General features: G+C 52.3%; 2 protein-coding genes across 2 annotated transcripts in view; one reads left to right on the top strand and one right to left on the bottom strand.

Annotated features, from left to right (window-relative positions):
- WNT5B (Wnt family member 5B) overlaps nt 1–23,021 on the top strand; it is a 65,843-nt gene that overhangs the window by 21,183 nt on the left and 21,639 nt on the right. The window lies entirely within an intron of this gene.
- Nucleotides 8,039–12,057, bottom strand: FBXL14 (F-box and leucine rich repeat protein 14). Its single transcript, XM_015286684.4, has one exon. The coding sequence runs from the start codon at nt 11,767–11,769 to the stop codon at nt 10,567–10,569; it is 1,203 nt and encodes a 400-aa protein (XP_015142170.1). The 5' UTR covers nt 11,770–12,057; the 3' UTR covers nt 8,039–10,566.

Raw genomic sequence — 23,021 nt, forward strand, 5'->3', positions numbered from 1 at the left:
TTTAGGCAGGATGGCTCGCCAGTGGGTTTATGCCTCACGTTCAGTTGACTGGAGTGAGAAAGTGGAAGGAGAGCTGACTCTTCCCCGACCTTATGTTTGCAGCAACACTAATGAATCATCCAGGTCACATGGGATTCTACCGGCTACTGGCAATTCTGAGTCCCTTATCTTTGGATGCTGAAGCTCTCCAGTCTTGGAGAGTGGACTCATCTGTCTCCTGAAAGGTAAACGCATACAGTGTATCTTAAAGCACATCAGCCTTAATGAGCAGCTTTGAAAATGCTGGGCCATTAGCCTTTATATCTTACCATCTTCAAACTCTTTACAAAAGCGCTGTGTGCGTGGATGGAGAGAGAGAGGAAGAGAGAGGTAAGAGACCTGATAAAAAACAAAAACAACAACAAAGCAAAACAAATGACGTTTAGGCAGCATTCACAATTGCCAAATGAAAACCCCCACCTTAGGCACCACCTAGCTCCTGGGGGTATCTAAATTCCACAGATGCCTCATTTGCCTTTTCCTCCATGTTTGTTTGTCTGTTTTTCATTTTAACACCCCTCGGGTGCTGAGCACTGCACTTGCGTGCCTGCCCAAAATTGCTCGAGTCTGGTCGTGATCCAGAAGGAGAACACCCTGGCCCCTCAGCCTCCCCAGGTGTTTTCAGAGCACACCTAGCACACGTGGATGCGATAAGATCCAAAAGGCAGTGGCAGCCGCCGCTTTCTTTTGAAACATCTTCTGTACCAACCATATGGTTGGAAGGCTCAGGGGTCAGGGCCTGTTTCTGTGCTTTACTCAACAGCTGCTGTATGGAATGTGCAGAAGTCTTTCCAGAAGTAAAGACAGGCCCTGAGAGTAAACACTCGTGATCTGCAATCGTTCTTTTCCTTGCCTGCTCTTCTTGCCACAAATCTGAAATGACCAGTGTGGCTTAATAGGAAAGGGGAAGAGTGGCCCTTTCTCCAGGCCCTCAGCTGAGAACTGGTGGTTACTGCCTTCTCTGGGAGGCGTAGGTTTGGGGTGCTGCAAAGGGAGGAAGGAATTAAGCACGTCTTCCTTTGTCTGCTGTTTAGAAGCAAGGCATGCTGCTGCTTCCTCCAGGTCTGGTATGGCTTGTTTGTACACAGGTGCAAGCACAGCAATTTGACAATAGAAGAGCAGCGCCTAATTGGATGGTTTGGGTGGCGTGTGAGCGCAGGCACTTCCCAGTAGCTGTGATCAAGGTATGTGGCTCCTCAGGCAGGAGAGCCAGCAGCACTGACAACATGTGGCTCCCTGCCCGGCAAGGAGTTGCTCTGGAGCCTCTGAACTGTCTGACTCTTGTGGGTCGGCTGCGAAAGCACGAAGGACTCCAAGCCGCGTCCCACCCTTGGAGCGAGGCTCTGGAAAGCTGGGTGTTGCAGTGCACACAGCTTCACTGCCAAGGCTTTTTGGAACTTGCCGTAAGTGACTTGAGCAAGACCTGCATAATGGGTTTGCAGAGCCAAAGCCCAACCTCGCGGCCTGTCCAGAGGACCATAGCCCTGTCTGCTCTTTTTATTTTTTCCCAGTTCAGCAAGGCTTAGAGCACTGGAGTCAGTTGCTTTTTCTTGAGCGATTATCAAGCCCAACTTCTAGAATGCGGTGTTGCTCCTGTTATAGGTGGGCAGTGCAGCAGTAGGGCTCAAAGCCCGGGGTCTGGCTGTAGGGCTGGGAGGAGGCTCGCTGCTGAGATGCGTGCTGGTGGTTTCTCTGGATCCAGCTGCAGTGGTTTAGGTTTCTGGCTGAGCCTGTCTGAAAGCGGCGCAAACCAAAACACAAAGAGAGGGAGGGTCGTAAGTACCCCCATTCTCTCCTGATAATCCCTTAAAAAATAATTGCAGGCCTAAACCTCTGGCCTCCAGCAAATTTTCCACTCGATTAGAGGCTTTTGTGAAGCTGGGGAAAGGGACACGCAGACTTGCACATTGTGCTGCTGCCTGAAACTTCCAGCTGGGATTTTTTCCATCAAAAGGGGATTTTAGTAAAACCATTATAAGGGGCTTAGTCACAGAAAAGCAGTTGAGCTGAGACAGGGGTAGATTAGCTCTAACATGCTTGTTTTTGGCACCAGGGACAGGGTGGAAGTTACACCCAGCCGCTCACATGCAGCTTCCCCATGTCTGCCCACGCCCCTGGCAGGTGTGCAGGGAGGTGTCATCCCAGCACGCCGCGTCCAAAGCAGCCTGAGATGGGGGGAAGAAGCTGGCAGCCCAAATGCAGATCTCCAGGACCGTGGTCTGGATCTCTGAACCAAAAGCCGCTGCCGTCCCGTTGGTCTTTGGTGTGATCTGTGTGAGTTTTGCTAAGGGACAGGTGCCCCTAGGGATGGAAAATCGTGATGAGCAAAGCCATTTGTGGCCTGAAGGACCATGTCCTGCCCGCGCCTTTGATCCACACGGGTGGTCTCTCCGCGTCACTGCGGAGAGGGTCCTGGTGAAGATGTAGATGGAGCAGCTGGTGCAATCTGAGCCATACCTGTTGTGACTAGACGACTGCCTCCAGGACTGTCGAGGCACTGCTGTGTGTCAGTTCTGCCTTTGTTTTTGAGGCTTGCCCTGCTTGAAACAAAAGCTGCAATAGCTGAAGAATCTGGAGAGAGGGGGGTGTTTTGCTGGAGTAGTCACTGTTGCTTGGAGCTTTCCTACAACCTGTGCTCATACATCAGCACTTCTGGGGGTTCTGGATGGCAGACCCTGCTGTGAGGATAATAGGAAGACGGCCCCACACTTGGTGTTCTCTGCCCTGATCCTCCCTTTCAAGGCAGCGTGAGGATGGAAAGCTCATTTAGGCTTTGCTACTCCAGGTGCCAGCAGCCAGGAGAACTGTGGAGGCAGGAGGGGTGGACGTAATGTGAGTTGCTTCCACCTCTTTCCCCGTCAGTGATCATACTTCCCTTTCTGATGCCTGTGCACGTAATGAGCCATGCATAAGCTAATTACTAATTCAAGGAAATTATTGGGTACAGCTGTTTCTGAAAAAGACACTATAACTGTGTTTGTGGCAGTAGTGTTAGGAGTCAGAGGGAGGGAAAACGTATTCAAGTTTAGGTGCTAAAAAAGGACATGTGCATACAGCCCTTGGTACCTTAATCACCATGGAGGTATCCCACTGAGCAGCTGCCAGCAACGTAACCAAGCCCTGCACAACAGAACGGAGCTAAAATAATCCAAGCATGAATTTGTTTTATCCTACTCTGTTCATATTCTCGTACTTGTGCACTTTTAAAACCATGATGTTCTTAGTGTGAAGCTGCAAAGGCTGAGATGCGGACTGCCTTGGGTGTTGCTCTGGGCAGCAGCACTAAGCCTGCAGCCGGTGAGGAGGCTCGCTGCTGGTGTTCCTGTGGCAGAGCTGAAGCCTGGCTCTGGTGCAGCACAGGTGAGGCAGTGCCGGTTCTAAACCAGGGGGAGATCTTACACAGTCATGGAATCATAGGAACAGCTTGGGTTGGAAGGGACCTTAAAGCCCACCCAGCCCCAACCCCGTGCCATGGGCAGGGCTGCCACCCAGCAGCTCAGGCTGCCCAGGGCCCCATCCAGCCTGGCCCTGAGTGCCTCCAGAGATGGGGCACCCACAGCTTCTCTGGGCAGCTGTGCCAGGGCCTCACTGCCCTCTGAGTAACAAATTTCTTCCAAACATCTAACCTCAATTTCCCCTTTTAGTTTAAAGCCATTCCCCCTTGTTCTATCACTATCACGGTGTAAAATGTCTTGCTGTTCAAATAGGTGTTTTCCAACGGCAGCCATCTCACCCAGGGTACTTGTCTGCGGCGGGACTAGATGATCTTAGTGGTCTTTCCAACCGTTATGATTCTCCAATTCTATGCCCGCACAGAATCCCTCCCCTCCTTGCAGCCTTTCTGCCTGTTTTCCTGCCGGCGCCGCAGGTGACCCCGAGGTGACCAACACACCCCCGCCGTCTTCACCCTGCCGTGCTCACACACGGCATTGCCTGCACTCGGCGCTCCACCTGCGCTGCGGAGCGCGTTTCCCAGCGCGTGCTAATTAATTAATTAGGCGGTGAAGAGCGCGGAGCCGGGGCCCCCGTCCGCCTCCCCAGCGGCTGAGCGCGGCTCCCGGGGCCGAGGGCAGCCGGGGCCGAGCCCGCTGCGGAGGCTCCCCGGGGCGGGCGGCGGCACTCGGCGGGCAATGCTGCCGCCTGGCGGCACGGCGCGGGGCTGCGGCGGGGGCCGCCCGCGTCCGTCCCTTCCCTTGGACGTGAGCCGGCCTAGAGCCGTCCGGTGGGGCAGCTCTTCATGGAGACCGAGGTGCAAGAACCGAGGGGAGGAGAACGACAAAGAGGCGTCTATGTGCGCATCTCTGTTTCTGTAGCAGAACGGCAGCCTGGCTCACGTCTCCATAAGCTCCTGTGGAAATGCTTGCTTGGGGCGTATGTCCCTACTATGAAACTGTTGGCACCCCTTCTGAAAGCACACCCCAGGTTTTAGGAAGCCTTTTAGGAAAATCTCCTTTCTGTTCATCGTTCTGTATTAAGAGCAGGTTGGGTTTGGATCTTTCGAAATCTTGACAGCACTGTTTCAGGTTGGACTGGTATTTGGTAAGTCTACCAAAATTCATTTGGTAGATTTAATTAAAGACGAGGGAAAAGCACTCAGTGTCACTGCCAAACGTGGCTGGAATCTGAGCTCTGGCAGTGGAGCCCACGAACCCTCTCCAGCTCTGGGCTGGGGAATCCAGCGGCCAGGCAGGGAGCGTTACGCAACGCGGCCAGCAGCTCTGGCATGGGGCCTCGCTGCTGTCCTTAGGGGTCCTTGGATGGGCCAGAGCCACCCCGATGGGTATATGGGTTATTTTTCCTCCACAGAAGGCACTATTGAATTGCTGCTGGCTGAAGTAGTGGGGTTTTAGGTAGAGGATCAAAAAAGAGAAGGCAGTGAATTCACTTTGCTAGAAGCAGCCCATGCACGTAGGTAGCAACGCTGCCAGACCCCACAGGGGTTAAGGACAGCCTGTGCTGACTTCTACCTTTGGATCTGAAAAGTCCGGCTACCATGCTCTCATTTTGGCTCTTCCCCTTCATCACAGGGCATGTTCAGTAGCTTTATTTTCATGGGGACAACTTGTCATCCTAGCACGGACCCCGGCGGTTTGCATTACACCTGTCCCCAGACCCTCATGATTTATTAATAGGGAAACAAACGACCCCAAAATCTCTGTGACAAATGGATTCAGCCAAAACTGTAGCACAGGGTGGGAACTTATAAATTGTATAAATTTCCATGCGCCGGCCTCCCATATGCTGGTCCAAGGGCAGTAGGACCCAGGTGGAGCCTCCCTTTCCTCCCATCTCCCCCTCCCCATATGTGCTTTTGGAGGATGGTCGGGAGAGAAGCCAGCCGCTGGCTCTGGCCAGGGACGCAGCTGCTGCAGCAGCCAGGGACCTGCACACTCGGGTGCTTCGCTGCATCTTGTGAGCTGCCACCTTCTGCTGCCCGTCCCTTTATCCCCGCTTCGTGTCACACCTGCTCTGCTCCGCTCTTCTGGGCCAGGACTGCCTCAGCCAGCAAGGCTGGTGGTGCTTTCACTGGGCTGGGACCCAAGGGCTGGGACAGGCAGTGCAGAGCCCTTGCTGCCTTGGTGGGGCTCTGAGGAGTGTGGGGACACAGACAGGAGATTTCCAGCCCGCTTCCAAACGGTGCTTTGATGGCTTTCTACCTCGGCTGCCAACTGAGTCATGTTCAAAAATTCAAGAGCGGCTGGAGAGTGAAAATTAAGTTTCCTTGTTACCCTGAGGAGTCATATGGTAATTGGTCTATGGTTGTTGGCAATGGATTATTTATTTGGAGAAACCCTTCTCTTTACTAGTGAAAACATGCGTTCTTCCCGCTCTGGCTTCGAAGTACAGTAAGGCTGTGCCCAAGGAGCTGTCGTTCCCAGGCACGAGAGCACAGCAGTCGGTGAGGAGCACTGGCTTCTGCATTGGGAACAGCTCCTGGTGTGTCAGGGAGCTTTGGTTTCAGCAGTATCCATAGGCTTGGCTTCCATTTAAACAGCATGCTGGGCCATGGGGCAATGGTTTTGGCTGTTCTTGTTTTGTTTTTTCCTCCAGTAGGCAAAGGAAGTTTGGTGGTTTTTTTTCTTGCATTTGGTTGTTTTGGTTTTGTGTTTTGGGGGTTTTTGTTGTTGTTGTTTAGGAAAAAATGCTGTCCTATTTCTGATTACAGAACTCAAGAGCACACACATTCTAGTCATTTAGACACAGATACCCAACTGGTATCCATTCAAACATGGCCCTTAATAAGGAGACACCATTTTTAGTCAAATCCAGAAGAAACAACCCTTTTGGGGGATCTTGTGCGAGATCTGTCATTCCCCATCCCTTGCTAGAACCCTGGGAACGCTCATATTTCAGAGGTAGCGGGAACCTGATCTGGAATTCCTGTTGTTTATAGTGTTCATGCATTGTGTTTTCAGTCAGGAAGTTACTGTAGACCTTTTTCTTCATGGAGGAAAGAAAGACCCCACACCTCCCTCCAAGTAAAGGAAGATGGATATAGTGTCAGGCTCAATTAGATCCAATTGTGGTGGCTTTCCCCAGTGCGAACAATGCAGCTTTTGTGATCAACTCCCAGCAGAAAGCGTGGAAGTCTTAGGGACGGAAAGAAGACAACGCAGACCCCAAAGGCCCAGTCTCGAGGTGCCGGCCCTTCTCCTTGGGCTGGGGATGAGGTGGCGCACAACTGCGGCCTTCTTGAAATGTGATTTTCCCCTTTGAAATGCGGCACCGAGATAAAAGGGGAGAGGTGGTTAGGGCTGGGAACAAAGAGCCGTGTGTTGTCCAGCCTAAGCCGAAAGCATCCGCGGAGGCAGAGGTGAGCACGGGGCTAGGCCCCGCACCTCCTCCGTGTGGCGGCCGAGCAGCCGGGGCAGCGCCCGGTGAGCGGGTTGCCAGAGCGGGATAGCGCGCAGGGAACAAAGTGGCCCGCTCGGTGCTGGAAGTGCTTAAAATGCAAATGTACAGGAACTTCAGACCATCCCCCTCCCTCCTCGACATGGAGGAAAGCAGCTTAAATACAGCCAGGCCTGGAGAGGAATGTTAAAAAGAGGGGAAGAATCACCCTCCTCCTTTCCATAGGGACCCTCACACGGCGAGATTCAGTATGCATGACTGAACAAGCAAGCAAGGACAGCTCCTCTTTTAACTTTCCTGAACAATGGCTCTGGCTTCTTCCACCATTTCGCATTCTCTCTACCCCAACCCCTCCTTTAAGAAAGGAAAGGGGCAGCGGGGGAGAGAAAGCCCTGCTGCAGGACTTAGAGGGAGAAAAGCTTTGTTTCGTGCCCTATAAACACCGCTTAAGCTCCATCTCAAACAACAATAAAAAACCCACATCGTGCAAGTCTAAAAGGGACCCTGTCAGGTTAAAAGTCATACATTAAAGAGAAAGATTACGGTGTGGTACAAAGGACACCTTCGATTATTCAAACTTTTTTTTTTTTTTTTTTTTTTTTACATTCCCACTTTACTTCCTCTTTCCTTTCATCTCCACTTGGGCAATGGAAACCAGCGGAGCCATGTCGGATGGCCCAGGTTCTCGTGTGCTTTGCTGGGAGAACGTTTTTATCTGATGGGTGTTCCACAGGGAGCGGTGAGGGTGGGCCTCAAGTTAGGCACAGACCCCCCTCTGCCACCTACCTGGCACTATGACAAATGAACAGATCGGTCCCTATGCTCTCCCTTTCAAACATCAGGCTTCCCCTGCCACGAAACACCAAATGCATGTGGTAACAAACTCCAGCTGAAGCAGTCACCTCACACCAAGGAGCATCTCAACACCAGTTCTCTCCATTGACGCCGAGAGCTCCCGCAGCCAGTGCTGCTCCAACCGAACCTTCCCTAGAACCTTTTAATGCCGACGTTACCCGGCGTCCTACACTGAGGGACCAGACCCTACCTCCTTCCCCTCAGCAGCCGTGGAAACGAGAGCGGCCCCAACCCCTCAGCACCACACCAGGACAGGCAGGCACCTCTTGTCAAGAAGCACAGACAACACAAATACAGCTTTTTCTTTTTTTTTTTTTTCAAAAACATACTTCATATTTCCTCTTTTATTATATAAATATCAGTTTAACCTTTTACTGTAAGAATATAAAATGTTTTAAGAGGATCTTTGTTATTTTTATACAAATTCACAAACAGTACAATTAATCCATAGGGGTCTCTGGGTTTGCGTTAACTCCGTGGTCTGGCCTGTTACTGTGGAGGGTTGGAGATTTTGAACACGTGAGAAAGGGAAAAAAAAAAAAACAACAAAAAGAAAACAAAAAAGCCAAGACAGTTTTCTGTAAAAAAAAAAAAAAATCCTTAACTCTTCCTCTTTAAAATAATAATAATAATAATAATAAAAAAAAAAATCTAAAGAACCAGCTCCATTTTATTGACAGAACAGAGATAAGACAGATGAACTTCAGTCTCCTCCCCTCGCGCTGCAGCCTCGGGGCCTGCAGGCTGCTCGCTCCTCGCCCACAAACAGGAAGCCTCGCACAGTGACCTTTTGTAGGTGATTCGAGAGGGGAGGGGAGAGGATTTGCATATATCTCTATATCATTTAAAAACAACAACAAAAAAAAAAAAACAAAAAAACAAAAAACCAGACTTGCATTTTACACATTTCTGTTGTAGCAGTAGCCCGATCCTCAGCACGGATTCTCACGTTACACGTTTGTGCTAGAAGAGGCAAAATGCAGAAGCACAGTTTGGGTCCCCGATCCCCAGCGAAGAGGGTGGGAGAGGCACAACCAGAATGTGAAGGTGGGACACGGCGGGGTAAGCTCAAAAGCAAACAAGGATTTTAAAAAAGAAAAGAAACAAAAAAAAAAAAAAAAAAAAAAGAGGGGGGGGGGGGGGGGGAGGGGGAAGGAGGGGAAGAAAATGAAGAACAAACCCAAGGAAGGGGCATTATTCCAGTCTAGGCACAAAAATGTTTCAGTCTCAAAATCTCTTTCCTGTAAGAATTCCAGGGCTTCTGAGGAGGAAAAAACAAAAAAAAAAACCAAAAAAAAAAAAGTAACAAATTAAAACGAGGTAGCCAGACATCATATATATATTTATATATATAGAATATATTCAGCAGAAAAAAAATGTACTTAAAAATCCACAAGAACAGCAACTTCAAATGTCTTTAAAAATAAAACCATGTAAGAAAATGAATACTGTAAAGAGGAGGATGAATGAGGAAAACTGGGACCAGTTACAGGACATAAGCGAGGGATAGATGGGAGAGTAAGAGGCTGTTTTTGTAGCAGTAATTTTTTTTATGCGTTTCAAAATAAAAACAGGTCACAGTATCTCAAGTGAAGCAGAAATGAAGCTGGAGATTCTTCCTTAAGTCCCCCAGGCCGAGGGGAGCTGGCCACCCCTTCTACCCACTCAGCCCCCATCCAAGAGGAATGGATATGTAGCTGGATATGTCTATCCCTGTTGCCAAGAAGAGGGAGGGGAGGAGGAGAGAACGGTGAAGGGGAGTCTCTCAGTAACTCTGTGGCCCCCAGTGCATGGGAAGGTCTAAGAGACTGGGGTCCACGTCCAGGCTCTACAGAAACAGGGTAGGAGGAAATGGTATCTTCCTCTCCAATACAGAGATGGGGAGAAAGAACAGACTGCCTGGGCTTTTCCTTTAGCTACAGTGCAGGATGACGTGGAAACGTGCTGACAAAAGGAGAGGTTGTAGCTGTCCCTATTCTCAGTGCAGTGGAGAAGTGGAGTAGTGGGAGTATGCGTCTACCCACAGCAGAGAGCAACATGGAACTGGAGATTGAAAACAGACTTTAAAAAAAAAAAAGAAAGAAAGAAAGAAAAAAATCAATGTACCTAGGGAGCAGTATTTCTGTCACAATTCCCAGCTGACAGGGGAGGGGCAGGCGCAGAGGTGGAATGGTTAGGGTTTGTTTTTCAGAGCTTTTATTTTTTTTTTTAAACCAAAAGCTGTGTCTGTGCCCAGTGCAGGATGACTGGGTGGCCAGGTACATCGGTGTAGCTAGGAAGCCTTTCCTGCTGTTGTAATTGTTTGTTCCCATTTCCATTCCCACTCTCCTTTATATAAATCAAAAATAATCTATTCTCAATACATGGCAGAGCAAGGGTCTCGATCTTTATCCATCCTTAGTGCAGGAGGGGATGGAATAGGGGAGTGGGGATAAAGAGGGGTGTCTCTAGCCCCAGTGCATAAGTGTGGGCTTCTACCTCTTCTGCAGGGGGGAGGACGCTGGGGTAGGGACGCGGAGAGCTCTGTTTCCCCAGTGTGGAGCTGGAGGCATGACCTGGAAAAAGGGCGGGTGCTTTCTCTCTTTCCTCCTGCCCCCCCACCCCGCCCTTTCCTCCTCCTCCTCCAGAGCGAGGGCGGGTAGACAGAACACAGGGGTCAAGGATACTCGCTCGCTCTGTTCTTCCCTCCAGTGCCAGGGTGCGTGGGTAGCATGGCTGTGCGCGTGCCCCTCTCTCCTCTCCTCCGTTGCAGCAGTCAGTCAGTCCTTCAGTCTGTGAGTTCCTCCGGAGGAGACGGAGGTCTCGGGGCACCCCCTCCTCTCACCTGACCTTCTCGCTCTCAGTCATTTCCCACAGTCCCAGGTTGAGCACCTTGAGGCAGGGCAGCTGGGTGATGCGCTCCAGGCCCCGCTTGGTGATGCGGGTGCAGCCGTAGAGGTCGATGCCCGTCAGCTGGCTGAGGTGTTCAGCGATGAGCTCCAAGCCCTTGTCGGTGATGCGGACGCACTGGCCGATGTTGAGGGTGCGCAGCCCGTGCATCTGCCGCACCATGCGGTTGATGCCCTCGTCGCTGATGTGGCAGGAGCAGAGGGAGAGGGAGCGCAGCCCGTCCAGTCCCTGCGCGATGTAGGCCAGGCTCTGGTCCCCCACTTTGTCGCAGAAGGAGACGTCGAGGCCGGAGAGCCGCAGGCTGCCCATGGCCAGGTGCATGATGCCCGTGTCGCTGATGTTGTCGCAGGAGCGCAGGTTGAGGCTGCGCAGGCTGCTCATGTGCGACAGGTGCAGCAGCCCCGCATCCGAGATGCCCCCGCAGAAGCTGAGGTTGAGCTGGCGGAGGCGGCCCAGCCCGCGGGCCAGGTGCTTGAGCGAGAGGTCGCTGAGCTTCTGGCAGTCCTGCAGCGTGAGCTGCTCCAGACCCAGGCAGCCCTCAGCCGCGCTGCGCGTCATGCCCGCCAGGTGCCCGATGCCCACGTCGGAGAGGTGCCGGCAGGAGCGCAGGTTGAGGCTCTTGAGGCGCTGCAGGCCCCAGGCGATGAGCAGCAGCCCGGTGTTGGTGATGTTGCTGCAGCCCCCCAGCTCCAGCACCTCCAGCCCCTTCAGGTACTGGGCGATGCGGCCCAGGCTGCTGTCCGTGATCTGCTTGCAGAGGCTGAGGTTGAGCGAGCGCAGGGAGCTGATCTCCGCCACGAAGGCGTGGCCCAGCCCGTTGTCGGTGAGGTTGTAGCAGCCGCTGAGGTTGAGGCTCTCGATGTCCGCCATGCCCTGGATCACGTAGCTCAGGCTGCGCCGCAGCGACAGGATCTGCACCCGCCGGATGCCCCGCGCCGCCAGGCTGGGGAAGAGCGAGGGGTTGGCGCGGCGCAGGTGCAGCTTCGCCTCCACGCCCCGCCACACGGAGCGGTGGTAGGCGGCGTCCCGCCAGGCCGTGCACACCTGCGCCGCGCGGCCCTTGTCGCGCACCTCCAGGTACCCGAAGATCATGGCCAGCAGCTCCGGGAACAGGCACGAGATGTGCGTTTCCATCGCCCGCCCGCGCCCGGCCGCCCCCGCCGGCGCCGCGCTCCGCCGCCGGGCCCGGCCCGCTTCCGCTCGGGGCCCGCCCGCCTTCCGCTCCGCGCTCCGCGCCGCGCCGCGCTCCTCCCGCCCGCCGCCGCCGCCGCCGCCGCCGCCCTCACATCGCCGGCCCGGGCGGCGCGGCCCGGCCCGCGGGAGACGCTGCTGCCGCGCGAGCGGCCCGGCCCGGCCCCGCGCCCCGCGGCCGCCGCCTCTACCGCCGCGCCGGGCGGGCCGCGCCGCTGCTGCCGCCGCGCTGCTGCCGCCGCGCCGCGCCGTGCCGCATCGTGCCGCCTCCCGGCGGGCGGGTGCGCTCCGGCGGCGGCGGCCCCCCGCGCTCCGGCGCCGGCCGCCGGGCCCCGCCGCCTCCCTTTGTCTCCGCGCTGCCGCCGCCGCCGCTCACAGCCCGCGGCCCCGGGCCGCCCGCATCCCGCGGCGGCGGCGAGAGGGCAGCGAGCGAGGCAGGGGGTCGCGCCGGCACGGCCCGGCCCGGCCCGGCCCGGCCCGCCCCGCCGCCGGTACCGACTCCGCCGCTCCGGGCCCGGCCGCCGCCGGCCGCCTGCTCCGCTCCGCCGCGCGCCGCTCGCTGCTGGGCCCCGGCGCCGCGCTCCGGCCGGGCGGGAGGAGGGGGAGGAGGCGCGGCGAGGCGGGCGGGGAGGGAGGGAGGGAGCGAGGGAGGAGGAGGCTGGGATGGGATGGGCTGGGCTGGCGGCGGCGCTGCTGCTGCTGCTGCTGCTGCTGCTGCTGCTGCTGCTGCTGCTGGCGCTCCCCGCGCCCTTGCGCAATGGTACGATCCGGAACACTCCGAGCCGTCGCCCCGGCAACAGCGCGGCCCATTCGCTGCGTCCCGCCGTTAACCGTTGCCGCGCCGCCGGCCGGGCCGGGCCGGGCGCATCCCCCCGCGGGGCCGGCGGGGATTCCGGGCTGCGGGCCCAGAGGGGAGGGAGCGGAGGGGCCGATGGGGAGTGATGGGGTGCAGGCCCGGCTGCTGCACGGGGCGCCCGGTGCCCGGCTGTAGGGACGCTACGAGGGCTGCTGTCGTAGGGCCGCCGGGCCGGGCCGTGGAAGAACTTTCGGCTCGGAAACGGTGTGAGCGCTCCCGTAAGCTGAGCGGTTTCCAGCCGTGTCGGGAATGAGTGCTGGAAATCCGCGTTTCCCGCGTGTCTGTATCTTCGTGTGGGGGTAACGGCGGGGCTCGGGCCCAGCGCCGTCGCTGGGTGCTGCAAGCGGACGGAGTGGTGTTGCGGAGCAGGTAAGGCTTCTCGGAATGCCCCCGGAGGAGAAGCGCTGGTCTTCCGTGCCAAAGTGCTGTAAAGGAAAAATAAAGCTTGTATTCGTTCAACGCGTGGGGTGCATTCTTAATGCTGTTTGGGTTGCTGAAGTGATACTGAAATTAGCCTGCTTATGACAACGTTCGTTAGTGCGAGACTTTCAGCAGCCTGGAGGAATGGGCTCGACTTTAACCATCTGTCTGCTGCAGAATCACCCGTGGCTCCGTCCTCACACGCCTTAGTTCATTCACCAGAGGTTAAATGCAGTTCTCATTCTGCCCTTTTCTTTCTGCTCCAAGTTGGGGGCAGTGACAGCTGACGGACTCGCAGGCCCCAGTGCTGCCGTGGGGTCCCGGCGCACACGCACACCTCCACCGACACGCGGCTGTGGTTTGGCAGCGCACGGAGCCCAGCAGTACAACTCCCAGGCCACATGATGGGACGCGCTGACCTGCTGCTCATTCACTCTGCCGGCTCGAGTCAGCTCGCGACGCTCCTGACAGGTTAACTTTTTATGAGCAGACTTTCTGCCGGCTCAGGTATCGCCGAGCGCGGCCCCAGCTGGATTGGGTATCGTCTGCACCCCTGCAGCTGGCGCAAAGCCAGCGTTGGCTCCGGCTCTGCACGGTGCGCTCTGCCTCATTGAGCAGGAGTGTGGTGTATGCCTTGGCCTGATCAAATCTGTGCTCCTGGGTGATCCGGCGCAGGGTACGGCTGGTTGTAATGACCACGGATGCCGCACCAGGTGTCACCTGGTGAGAACTGAGCTTTGCGGTACGATTTGGCTGTTTTTGTGGCGTTAAGGGTGGTGGCTAACCAGGGGGTTAACTGGAAAACGATCAGGTGAATGGTGCTGAGCAGCAGCGCTGCAATTCTCCAACCTTGCAGCCAAAGGGGAAAGTTGAGGTGAAGCGAAGAGCAGGTGAAAGATGCATGGAAGATGTGTGAGGAGCAGCTGAGGTCACTTGGTTTGCTCAGCCCGGAGGAGAGCAGAGGTTCGGCTGAAGAAGGACCGCTCAGAAGCAGGATGGGTCTGGCAGAGATCCGGCAGCACGTGGAAATGAAGTGGCACAGAGGTGGTGTTGGGATCTCCTGGCGATCGTTGCATTACTCATAACTGGCAAAGCAAGAGCAAGTTACACAAGTCATTCTGAGAGTGCGCTAATGAAGGCTGCTACCGTATTATCCCAAATTTGGTTGCAGAATCCTACTGTGGAAGTAAGGCTGCACTTCCCATCCCTCAGCCTTTCCTTTAAAACCACATCTGGAGGAAGCGGGGGAAGGCATGCTTTAAGGCATAAAAGTTAACACAAAATATTTTTTTAATGTATGTTATCATTTTTTGGAGGCCCCCGAGTTCCCCTCCTCACATGTGATGCTTCAGCTGCCTGTGCACCTTCAGATTTAGATGCTAAATGAAACAGCCCTGGAGCTTGGGCTCTTCTGGGGGGAAAGAAGTGAAGTATATTCCTGGTAGGTTTTTACTGTCCGCTCCATATGAGTGACAGACATTTGGAAACAGGTTTAGAAAGAAAAGTAAAAGTACACAAAAAGAGGCGATTTATCTCACGGCTGTCCGGCTGACTTTCTGTTTCCAGGAGTGAAGAAATACGTGCCATGTTTATGGTGATCTCATGGTACAAATAAGAGGTGGTAATCACCACGTGATAAACTGAGTTTTATTAAAAATCTCTGCCTGCCTCTGCGCGCTGTGACGGCTGATCTGTCCCACTGGAGCCGTGTCTGACATTCCAGCCCCGTGAGCAGCTCCCAACAGCCGCTTTCTCTTTTTGAAAGCACTTGCCAGATAAATGTTTCATTCTTTTTTCCCCCCGGTTATACCAGTGTTCGGTGGAGGCCGGACAGTTTAGCTTGGCGGCGGTTCAGGAGGATCTGCATAACTCACTCATGGCTTCAGTGACTGGGAGCAGTTCTTCTGTCGTGCATCTCTTGCTGCGTGGTTGGGCGTAGCATCCGCCAGGTCTTTCTGCAGTTTCCATTTCAGTCTTTCCCTGCTTGTTTCGTTTGCTTCTCAGCGTGCAGGATAGCATTTTGTTCTGTTCTGGCTCCAATCGATCATTGGAGAGATAACAAATGCAGATCCATTCCCTCTCCTTTCTTTTCTACTGCCGCTCCATTCCACGTGCTTTCTGTGTTTTTACGGCTTCCTGGAATGGAAAACTCATGAATTTACCCTCAGGAATCTTCTTGGCTTCTGGCTTTTTCTTACCAGTAGGTGGTGGCCGCTGGGACCGCGGGAGAGAAGTGGCACAAAACCGCTTCAACAGTGCAGCCCAACCCTTCATCGTCTTTTAATGCAGATGGCTCTGGAGATCCAGGCTGATATTCAAAGTGTTGATGCTTCCCTTCCCACCCTTGGAAAAAAACAAGGCATGGATGTCAGCCGCTGGCGTTTGGTGCAGAGGTCGCAGGCCCGCGCCGTATGGGTGTAGCCTGATAAATCCCATTAGCTAATTTCCTGCGGCTGGCTGGTGCTGCGTTTTTCAAACCTTTTGTCCAGCCCACCACTGCGTTGCTTCTCAGTTTAAAGCGTTTCTCCACAGCCCAGGCTGCAGTGGGGAAATTTCTCCTTCCTAAAAAAAAAAAAAAGAAAGAAAAAAAAAGTGTAACTGGCTTAAGGAGGAGTTCAGCTAACGCTGCTTTGGAATTTAGGTTCTGGTGTCCGCCTCGCTCCAGGTGCCTGCAGTTGTCCTTCATAAGTTGGCCTCCAGGCCTTCTCCATCAGATCTACAGCATGCCCACAAAACTCAGCTTGGCCTCAGACAGCCCATTGTCTTAAACTGGTTCCAGTTGGCTCTGTGGAAGGAACTTCTTGAGAGAGTTCGTTTGGGAAATGGCTTTGATGTATGGAGGAGACCAGAACGGTCCTTTGGCACTGCTGGTACCCGAGTCGCAATACTCTGGCTCAGCACAGCGAAGGTGCTGGCTTGTTGCAGAGAGAATATGCGGCATCAGCGTTACACGTGAGGCGGGGTGCTGCTGCTGGGCTTTGCGGCACTTAGCAGGGTGTCAGAGAGCAGCGATGGCGTGATTCATGCGGTGCTTTCTTTGCTTGAACGCGAATAAAAAATGATCCCCTACAACTCTTCTGTGAATGTAACCGGCAATTACCGACAAAGATCTCTATTAAGACGAGTGCATTTAAGTGTAGGCAGAACATGTGTCGCTTGCATATTTTAGATGCGTAAGTATATATACATTTATTATTGTACTCATGTGCGCCTCTGTAAATCAAGATGGAGCTGCTCAGTGAATGGATTCCCTTTGGAATTCGTACCGGTCGTGATCATTTTTTGACAGGACATTATCAAAGAAATGTAATTAGTTGCTGTGTTATTTAGACATTGTAACATTAGGATCCTTCAGCATTGCAGAGCTTTGCTGGGAAGCTGAGGTCACAGTGAAGCATCCCTTAAAAATAGTTGAAGAAGCAGTGTTAAATGGCAGGCATCGTGTCTCTGAAGGTGAGGTGCTGTGTGAATCTGTGTTTTGGGATTACACAGTTCCTCCTGCCCAAAGTGATTCTGCTCGGCTATGTATTTTCTGGCATTGGGGGTGGCTTATCCGAAATACAGTGTATCGTGGTGAAATTCAGAGCTGACGTCTCAGTGCAAACACCAACTCTGAATTGGAGCCTATGGGATTAGAGGTTTTTATCCAGGTTTTGATTTTATTTCTCAGTCAATAACTGCCAAGAATATAACTGCTTATAGGGGGAAGAATGGTCAGAGGATATAAAGCTCGGGATTTGTGGATTATATTCCCCATTTTGCCATTAAAGTGGCCACTGACTGTCACTGCTGTAGCAGATTGAAGCAAGTCCAAATGAAAGGATTACTGGGAGAACCAAAATGATTATGGTCCAGGCAGTCGTGCTTGGATGTCGTATACCTATCACCTATTATTGCTTCTGTGTGACAGGGCTGTCTGGGGCTGGGATAAGTGGCTGGGGCTCTGGCCACGGCTCTACCATGCATGTCACACCCATTGTAGCTTGTATGCACCTCAGCACCCAATGGCTAAAATCATCAAAGAGAAAGTGCTCTGAGAGGGCAGGGTGTAAAATCTCAAACCTCAGCGCTTGCAGTTCACTGCACTGAGTGCTATTTTAAGTGCTGGGCTTTGTCTGTCTTTTATTAGCAGTACCAAAGACGATCAAGATGGTGGGAAGTATCTGATGTAATCATTATTATTAAAAACAGTGGCAGAAAAACAAAGAGGTCTTTCAGGTAGTGCTTGCTTTCCTAAGCCATTCCTGAGGATTGAACTCTGAGACCTCTATGAGCGGAGCTGAAGCAGGCAGCCCTGCAGCTCCAGCACGGACATGTGTGCCCGACATGCTGTCTGGTACTGTCACAGCAGCACGCTAAGAAGGCTGCCTCCAGCAGCTGCACAGGCCAAAGCCCAGCAGGGAAGCGCAAATGCTGTTACATTCAGCTGGCACAAGAGGGAACATTATGGCCTTTGGCTGAGATGGGAAAAAAAGTGGGTGCCAGAAGGGTGGATGGAGCAGCGCTGGCCAGCTTGTGAGCAAGGGTTATTTGGCCATTAGGGACACTTGCCACCAATCCCTTCCATCAGAAGCTCCAAGGACGGGGAAGCATCCACAGCTGCACAGGTCCTGATCTGGGGGCACTTGGCAGCGAGGTCTATGGGATGGTAACTCATAAGCTCTACAATAGAGTCAGAGGTATCCTCACAAGAAGGTAAGCTCAGCCCGAGGTACGGATGTAGCCATATGGTTCTTAAAACACAGTATTTCTGTACCCAAGGATTATTGCAGTGTTGATTTTAAGTGTTAACTCCTCCCTCCCTGGACCCCAGCCACCAGCACATTTTCAGGTAGTAAATAGCCTTCTAAAATTGGCAGTTCACTAGAGTTGGGCACAGTTATGTCACCTGCCCTACGAGCATTGGCTCCAATTAAAATTTTAGAGGAAAACTGAAAAATAAGGTAGTACTGTTTTGGAAAAATGCCGTGAAAATCAGTGCCACAGCTTCAACCCAGCGTGAAGGAGAAGAAACTGCAGATGAGAATTACAAAATATAATTTCATACAGAACATAGGGTAAAAAAGCAAAATTAAGTTTCTTAGAATGGGAGACTTCTATTGGTTCTGGCCAAAGAAAAGTCACTTTAGCATCAAAGGGGAGATTCAGATTGGAAATAAGGAATAAGTTTTCACAGTCAGGGTGGTGAGGTACTGGAGCAGGTTGTCCAGAAAGGTGGTGGATGCCCCGTCCCTGCAGACACTCAAGGACAGGTTGGACGGAGCTCTGAGCAACCTGATCTACCTATGGGTGCCCCTGTTCGTTGCAGGGGGGTTGGACCAGATGGTCTTTAAGGGTCCCTTCCAACTCAAATTATTCTGTGATTCTGTGTTACTAGAAGCAATAATTCAGAAAGTGTTGTTGCCAGGTTTGCTTGATTTCCTGAAAGTTTTGTGCGTTCTTTTCCTGCAGTTCCAATAGATGCATAGAGAAGTGGTGACAATTCTGGCTTCTGCTCTTGGGCACGTGCAGATGCTCTAAAACCTGATTCAAACTGCTGAATCGGCCTAAACGCAGTATCTGGCAGGACGTGACAAAAAAATCTTGAAAGTCTCTGAAAATGTGGGGGTGAAATGAAGGGCAGATCTGAGCAGAGTGGGGAAAAGTCTGGAGATCATAGTGCTGGGGGTGGAAATTCAATGGTTAAAACAAAGTCGGCGTTTTATGCTGGTTCTTTCAACTTGTTTCGGAAAAAGGAACCCTTAGCCTGCCACATATTTGTTAATCTTCCATGTAGCCATGTAGCCAGGCCCTGTCATGTACAATGAAAGCACAACTTTCTTTAATCAAGATGGTTCCCGAGTTGTTTTTTTTTTCTTAACGTGTATGCATGGGAGAATGTGAGATAGAAATACCGCTTTTATTCCATTTTCTTTGTTTTATTCCCAGCATACAAGCTGCCTAAATTGCATGAAAAAGCAGCTCTCTTTCCACTATTTCACCCCTGAGATCTGCTATTTTCCTAGTCTTGTTGGTGTTGTTGTTCCACGCTTTTTGCCAGCAAACGCAGGCTGTATTCTTCATGTTCCTCTTGGAACAGCGAATCCTTTTGTCTGAAGATTATTCTTAATGCCTTGAAACGGGAGACGTAAACAAAAAACCTTTAGATATATAGAGACCTCTGAAAATATTTATAGAATGGCAACAGCTGCCAGGACGTGGGAAGAGGCAGGTAACTAAATAATACTCCTCTGCGTCTGCAGTGCGTGTCGTTTGGCAGGGTCAGAGCTCTATGTAAGCGATTATACCACGGGCTGTGCAGAGGTTCTGGTTGCTCTGAGGGAGATTTAGCCCTCTTCCACCAGTGGCGAAACCCAGATCCAAAGGCCTGGGTGAGAGGTGTACACCTGCCTCATTAGGTGCTTGGGCTTCTGCTGCCTGACGCGCTGTACCCAGCAGTCCAGGCCCCAGCGCTTCCCAGCTCCTGGTGGGCCCAGGCCTCAGGCCCAGGCCTGCTGGGGACGCTGCCTTGCTGGGTTTCGTTGGATCCTAGAGAGCACTGGCTTTTTAGCAAGTCAGCTGGCAGCCCCGCCGTGTTTTGTTTCGCGTGGTTCACATTCTTCCATCTAATTCCCACACTGAAAATTTCCAGCTTCCTATTTTCCCCTAGCTGCCCCAGCAAGACGTATTAAATATGCAGATGTGATGGCACACACTCACACACGTGCTTTTCCTGAAGCAACCCCTCAAAGTTTGTTCTGCGTGTTTGTTTTACTCCATATTCTCTAATCCCCAAAGTGACATTAAACAGATTTTTTTGTTTAACCTTTGTGTGAAATGCTCTTATTTGCAAGGATATGCGAGTTTAGTTACATTCTGTTATACTCCCCTGTGTGTGGAGGAGACACTGAGTAAATGAAAACATATTATAATTGTTATGCACCACGCACAAATTCCTTTTCAGACATCTTGTATGCATGCCTTCTCTAGGACGTATTTGTGAATGTGAACACTGCTGTATTTTCAGACACATTCATGTCATAAATAACAATGCTTTTACTCTGTGTTTAGCCGTATGAGGGCCACTCATGTAAAGCTTTCAAAATAGGTTAGCATAGCCAGTGAGTACTGGAAAAACCAGGGCTGGTGGAAGAGGAGTTGGGAATGCTGATGACTGTCTGCTGGAGATGAGTCTCCTGGTACGGCATGGCACTGGGCCTGACCGAAGAACTCTGCACATCCTGGCAGCACTAGTGAAGGAAAGACAATCAGAGATCTGGCTTCTGCTCCAAGTGAGGAAGTTATTTTGCTGCAACAGCATAAATCCTTACTAGAATCTCTTGCTTTCCCTGCAAAATAGAGACTTTGGCAATTCCTTCTTTCCTCCTGCACAGTGCCCACCCCAGCGGTAGGTGCATATATCCTCATTCACCGGCTTTCTGTGCTCTACAGAAACAAACAAGCATACAAGGCAGCATTCACAGAGGGGTCCAAAACTGAGCACAGCACTCAAGATGTAGCCCTACCGGTTTCAAGTACAGAGGGACAGTCACCCCCTGCTCCTGCTGGCTGCACTATTTCTGATACAAGCCAGGCTGCTGTGGGCCTTCTTGGCCACCTGGGCACACTGCTGGCTCATGTTCAGCTGGCTGTCAACTAACACTTCCAGATCCTTTTCCTCCTCATTCAGATTTCCAGCTACTCTGCCCCAAGCCTGTGGCATTGCATGGAGTTGTTGTGACCGAAATGCAGGACACTTGGTTTTGCTGAAGTTCATACAGTTGGCCTCAGCCCAGCGATCTAGACTATCCAGATCCCTCCGTGGGACCTTCCCACCCTGCGAGTAGATGGACACTTCCTCCTAGATTGGTTTCTTCTGCAAAGTTAATGAGGGTGCACTCAATCCCCTTGTCTTGATCATCAATGAAGATGTTAAACAGGGCTGACCCCAGCACTGATCCCTGGGGAACACCATCAGTGACCAGTCGCCAGCTGGATTTAACTCCAGATGAGCAGCCATTCCACCTTCAGAAACTCCCTGGACCTTTCTAGCCAGCATATTCAGTAACATCATGTCCAGAGAGAATAAATGTGTTCAATGTAATAGGAAAAAAGTTTCCAGTACTGTCACTATCCTTTTGTATGGCAGCATAAAATAGGTAGTTTTAATTTTCTCTATTTGAGTGGCAATTGGAAGGCCTAGCCTCACTTAATTGGGTACATGTTTTTCCATTAGCTTCGGGGGAAGAACAAACACATCTCTTTCTTTGGACAAGGCTGTCACCTATAGAATGTTCTCTTGCATTGGGTCACTCTGCTTGAGGTGTCACCGTGAATATGTAATTAATAACTGTATTTACACAGTGTCACTGAAGGATCTGTAAAGGAATTGGAGCCTGCAGAGGCTCTATCATGGCATCCACAGGCAATGTCATGATACTGGTCCTGAAATTAATTGGATGAATAAAGAGACTAAATTCCAGCCTCCAAGTGAGTTAGAACCCAAATGAGGTGGCAGAGCAAATCAGCAGCAGTGCCAGGCAGACGAAGTCCTGACCCAGCACTTGCTGTAGTCACCAGACAGGAGGTCAGAGCCCCGGCTCACTCCAGAGGGAGAGACCATGGCGAGGGCTGTGTGCCCAGGCTCTGTACGTTCTCCCTGCTGGAAGTGCCATTGCGGTGCACACTAAGTGCCAAAAACACAGCCAGCATAAAGGTGTGGTGCAGCGTGTGACCAGGGAGGGGAGTCCTGTTCCCAGGGTAAGGTTTGGCCATGTGAGAAGACTTGAGCCTCCTTCCCAGCCACGGCTGCTTTTGGAGACCCGTACTAGGGCAAGCCCCCTGCCCTCTGATAGATTGATGCACAGTCATATACACGTGTGAATTTTAACCATGAATGAGAACTTGTCTGTAGTTGTTTGTTTCCTTCTACCAGTACGATCCCGAGAGCTGGTGACAGTAACACACCATCTGACGCTGCAGTTGTGTCATCGTTCATGGGTGACATCAGCCCACATTGTGTCGAAAGAAGTGGTCCTGCCCTCCTTCATCTCTGGCTGAAGGCCAGATTCCCCAGTGCTTGCCATGTACGTGGGTCTCGAGTAGCACTTTCTGAGCAGATGAGGTGTTAGATAAGCACCTACATTTTTCAGATGATTAAACCCTTGGAGTTTTGATTGCGGTGGTTGCGACATTTTTTTGTGTCAAAAGCAGGAAAGGGGAAGCTTGGCTTTCCAGGGGTGCTTCTGACATCAGATTCCTCCTTTTGAAGCTGAGCTCCTGGCAGGATAGAGCTCCCCCAGTGCAATGCAGGATGTGCAAGGGGCACAGTGTGCTCTGCAGCCCTTGGGCGGGTGGAGGGCAGCCCTTGGCACCTTGCGCTGCCTCTCCAGATGCAAAGCAGGTTTTTGCTTTTGTTAGCCCTGCTGGGCTGGCAGAGTTGTGGCAGGAGAGATGGTGCTCCGCTCTAGTAGTGCCTGCGCCATCAGCAAGCAGCCACACTGCAGCTTGTGGTGAGGAGAGAGGCAGAAAAAGAGGAGCTTTTCTTGGAGTGGCTTTTGGATCGCACCAGTGACTTGGGGATCTTTCCAGTTCTGTTTTATTTCTGCTGAGAGACAGGGCAGGCTTGCAGAACTGGGGAGGCAGGAGCATAGAACTGGATCTGTGTGTATCAGTGTCGGTGTGCTGACTTCTGCTTACATCATCACCTTGGAAGGGCAGCGTCCTGCAGCATAGGGCAGCTATGAGCTCCCAGGGTGGGTGGCAGAGGTATGGTGTGGCCCCGGTACTGCCTCCTGTGGGACCCTATTGCTGGCTACAGTGTCAGGCTTGGCATGCAGAGCTTTAAGGGATGAGCTGGCAACACAAACAAATGGGTGTGAGCTGACCATCAACACTTTTAGACTGGAAATTAGAGAAAGAGTCGCAGCTTTTTGCCTGG

Source organism: Gallus gallus, chromosome 1, assembly GCF_016699485.2.
Source record: "Gallus gallus isolate bGalGal1 chromosome 1, bGalGal1.mat.broiler.GRCg7b, whole genome shotgun sequence".
In the NCBI taxonomy this organism is placed as follows: Eukaryota; Metazoa; Chordata; class Aves; order Galliformes; family Phasianidae; genus Gallus; species Gallus gallus.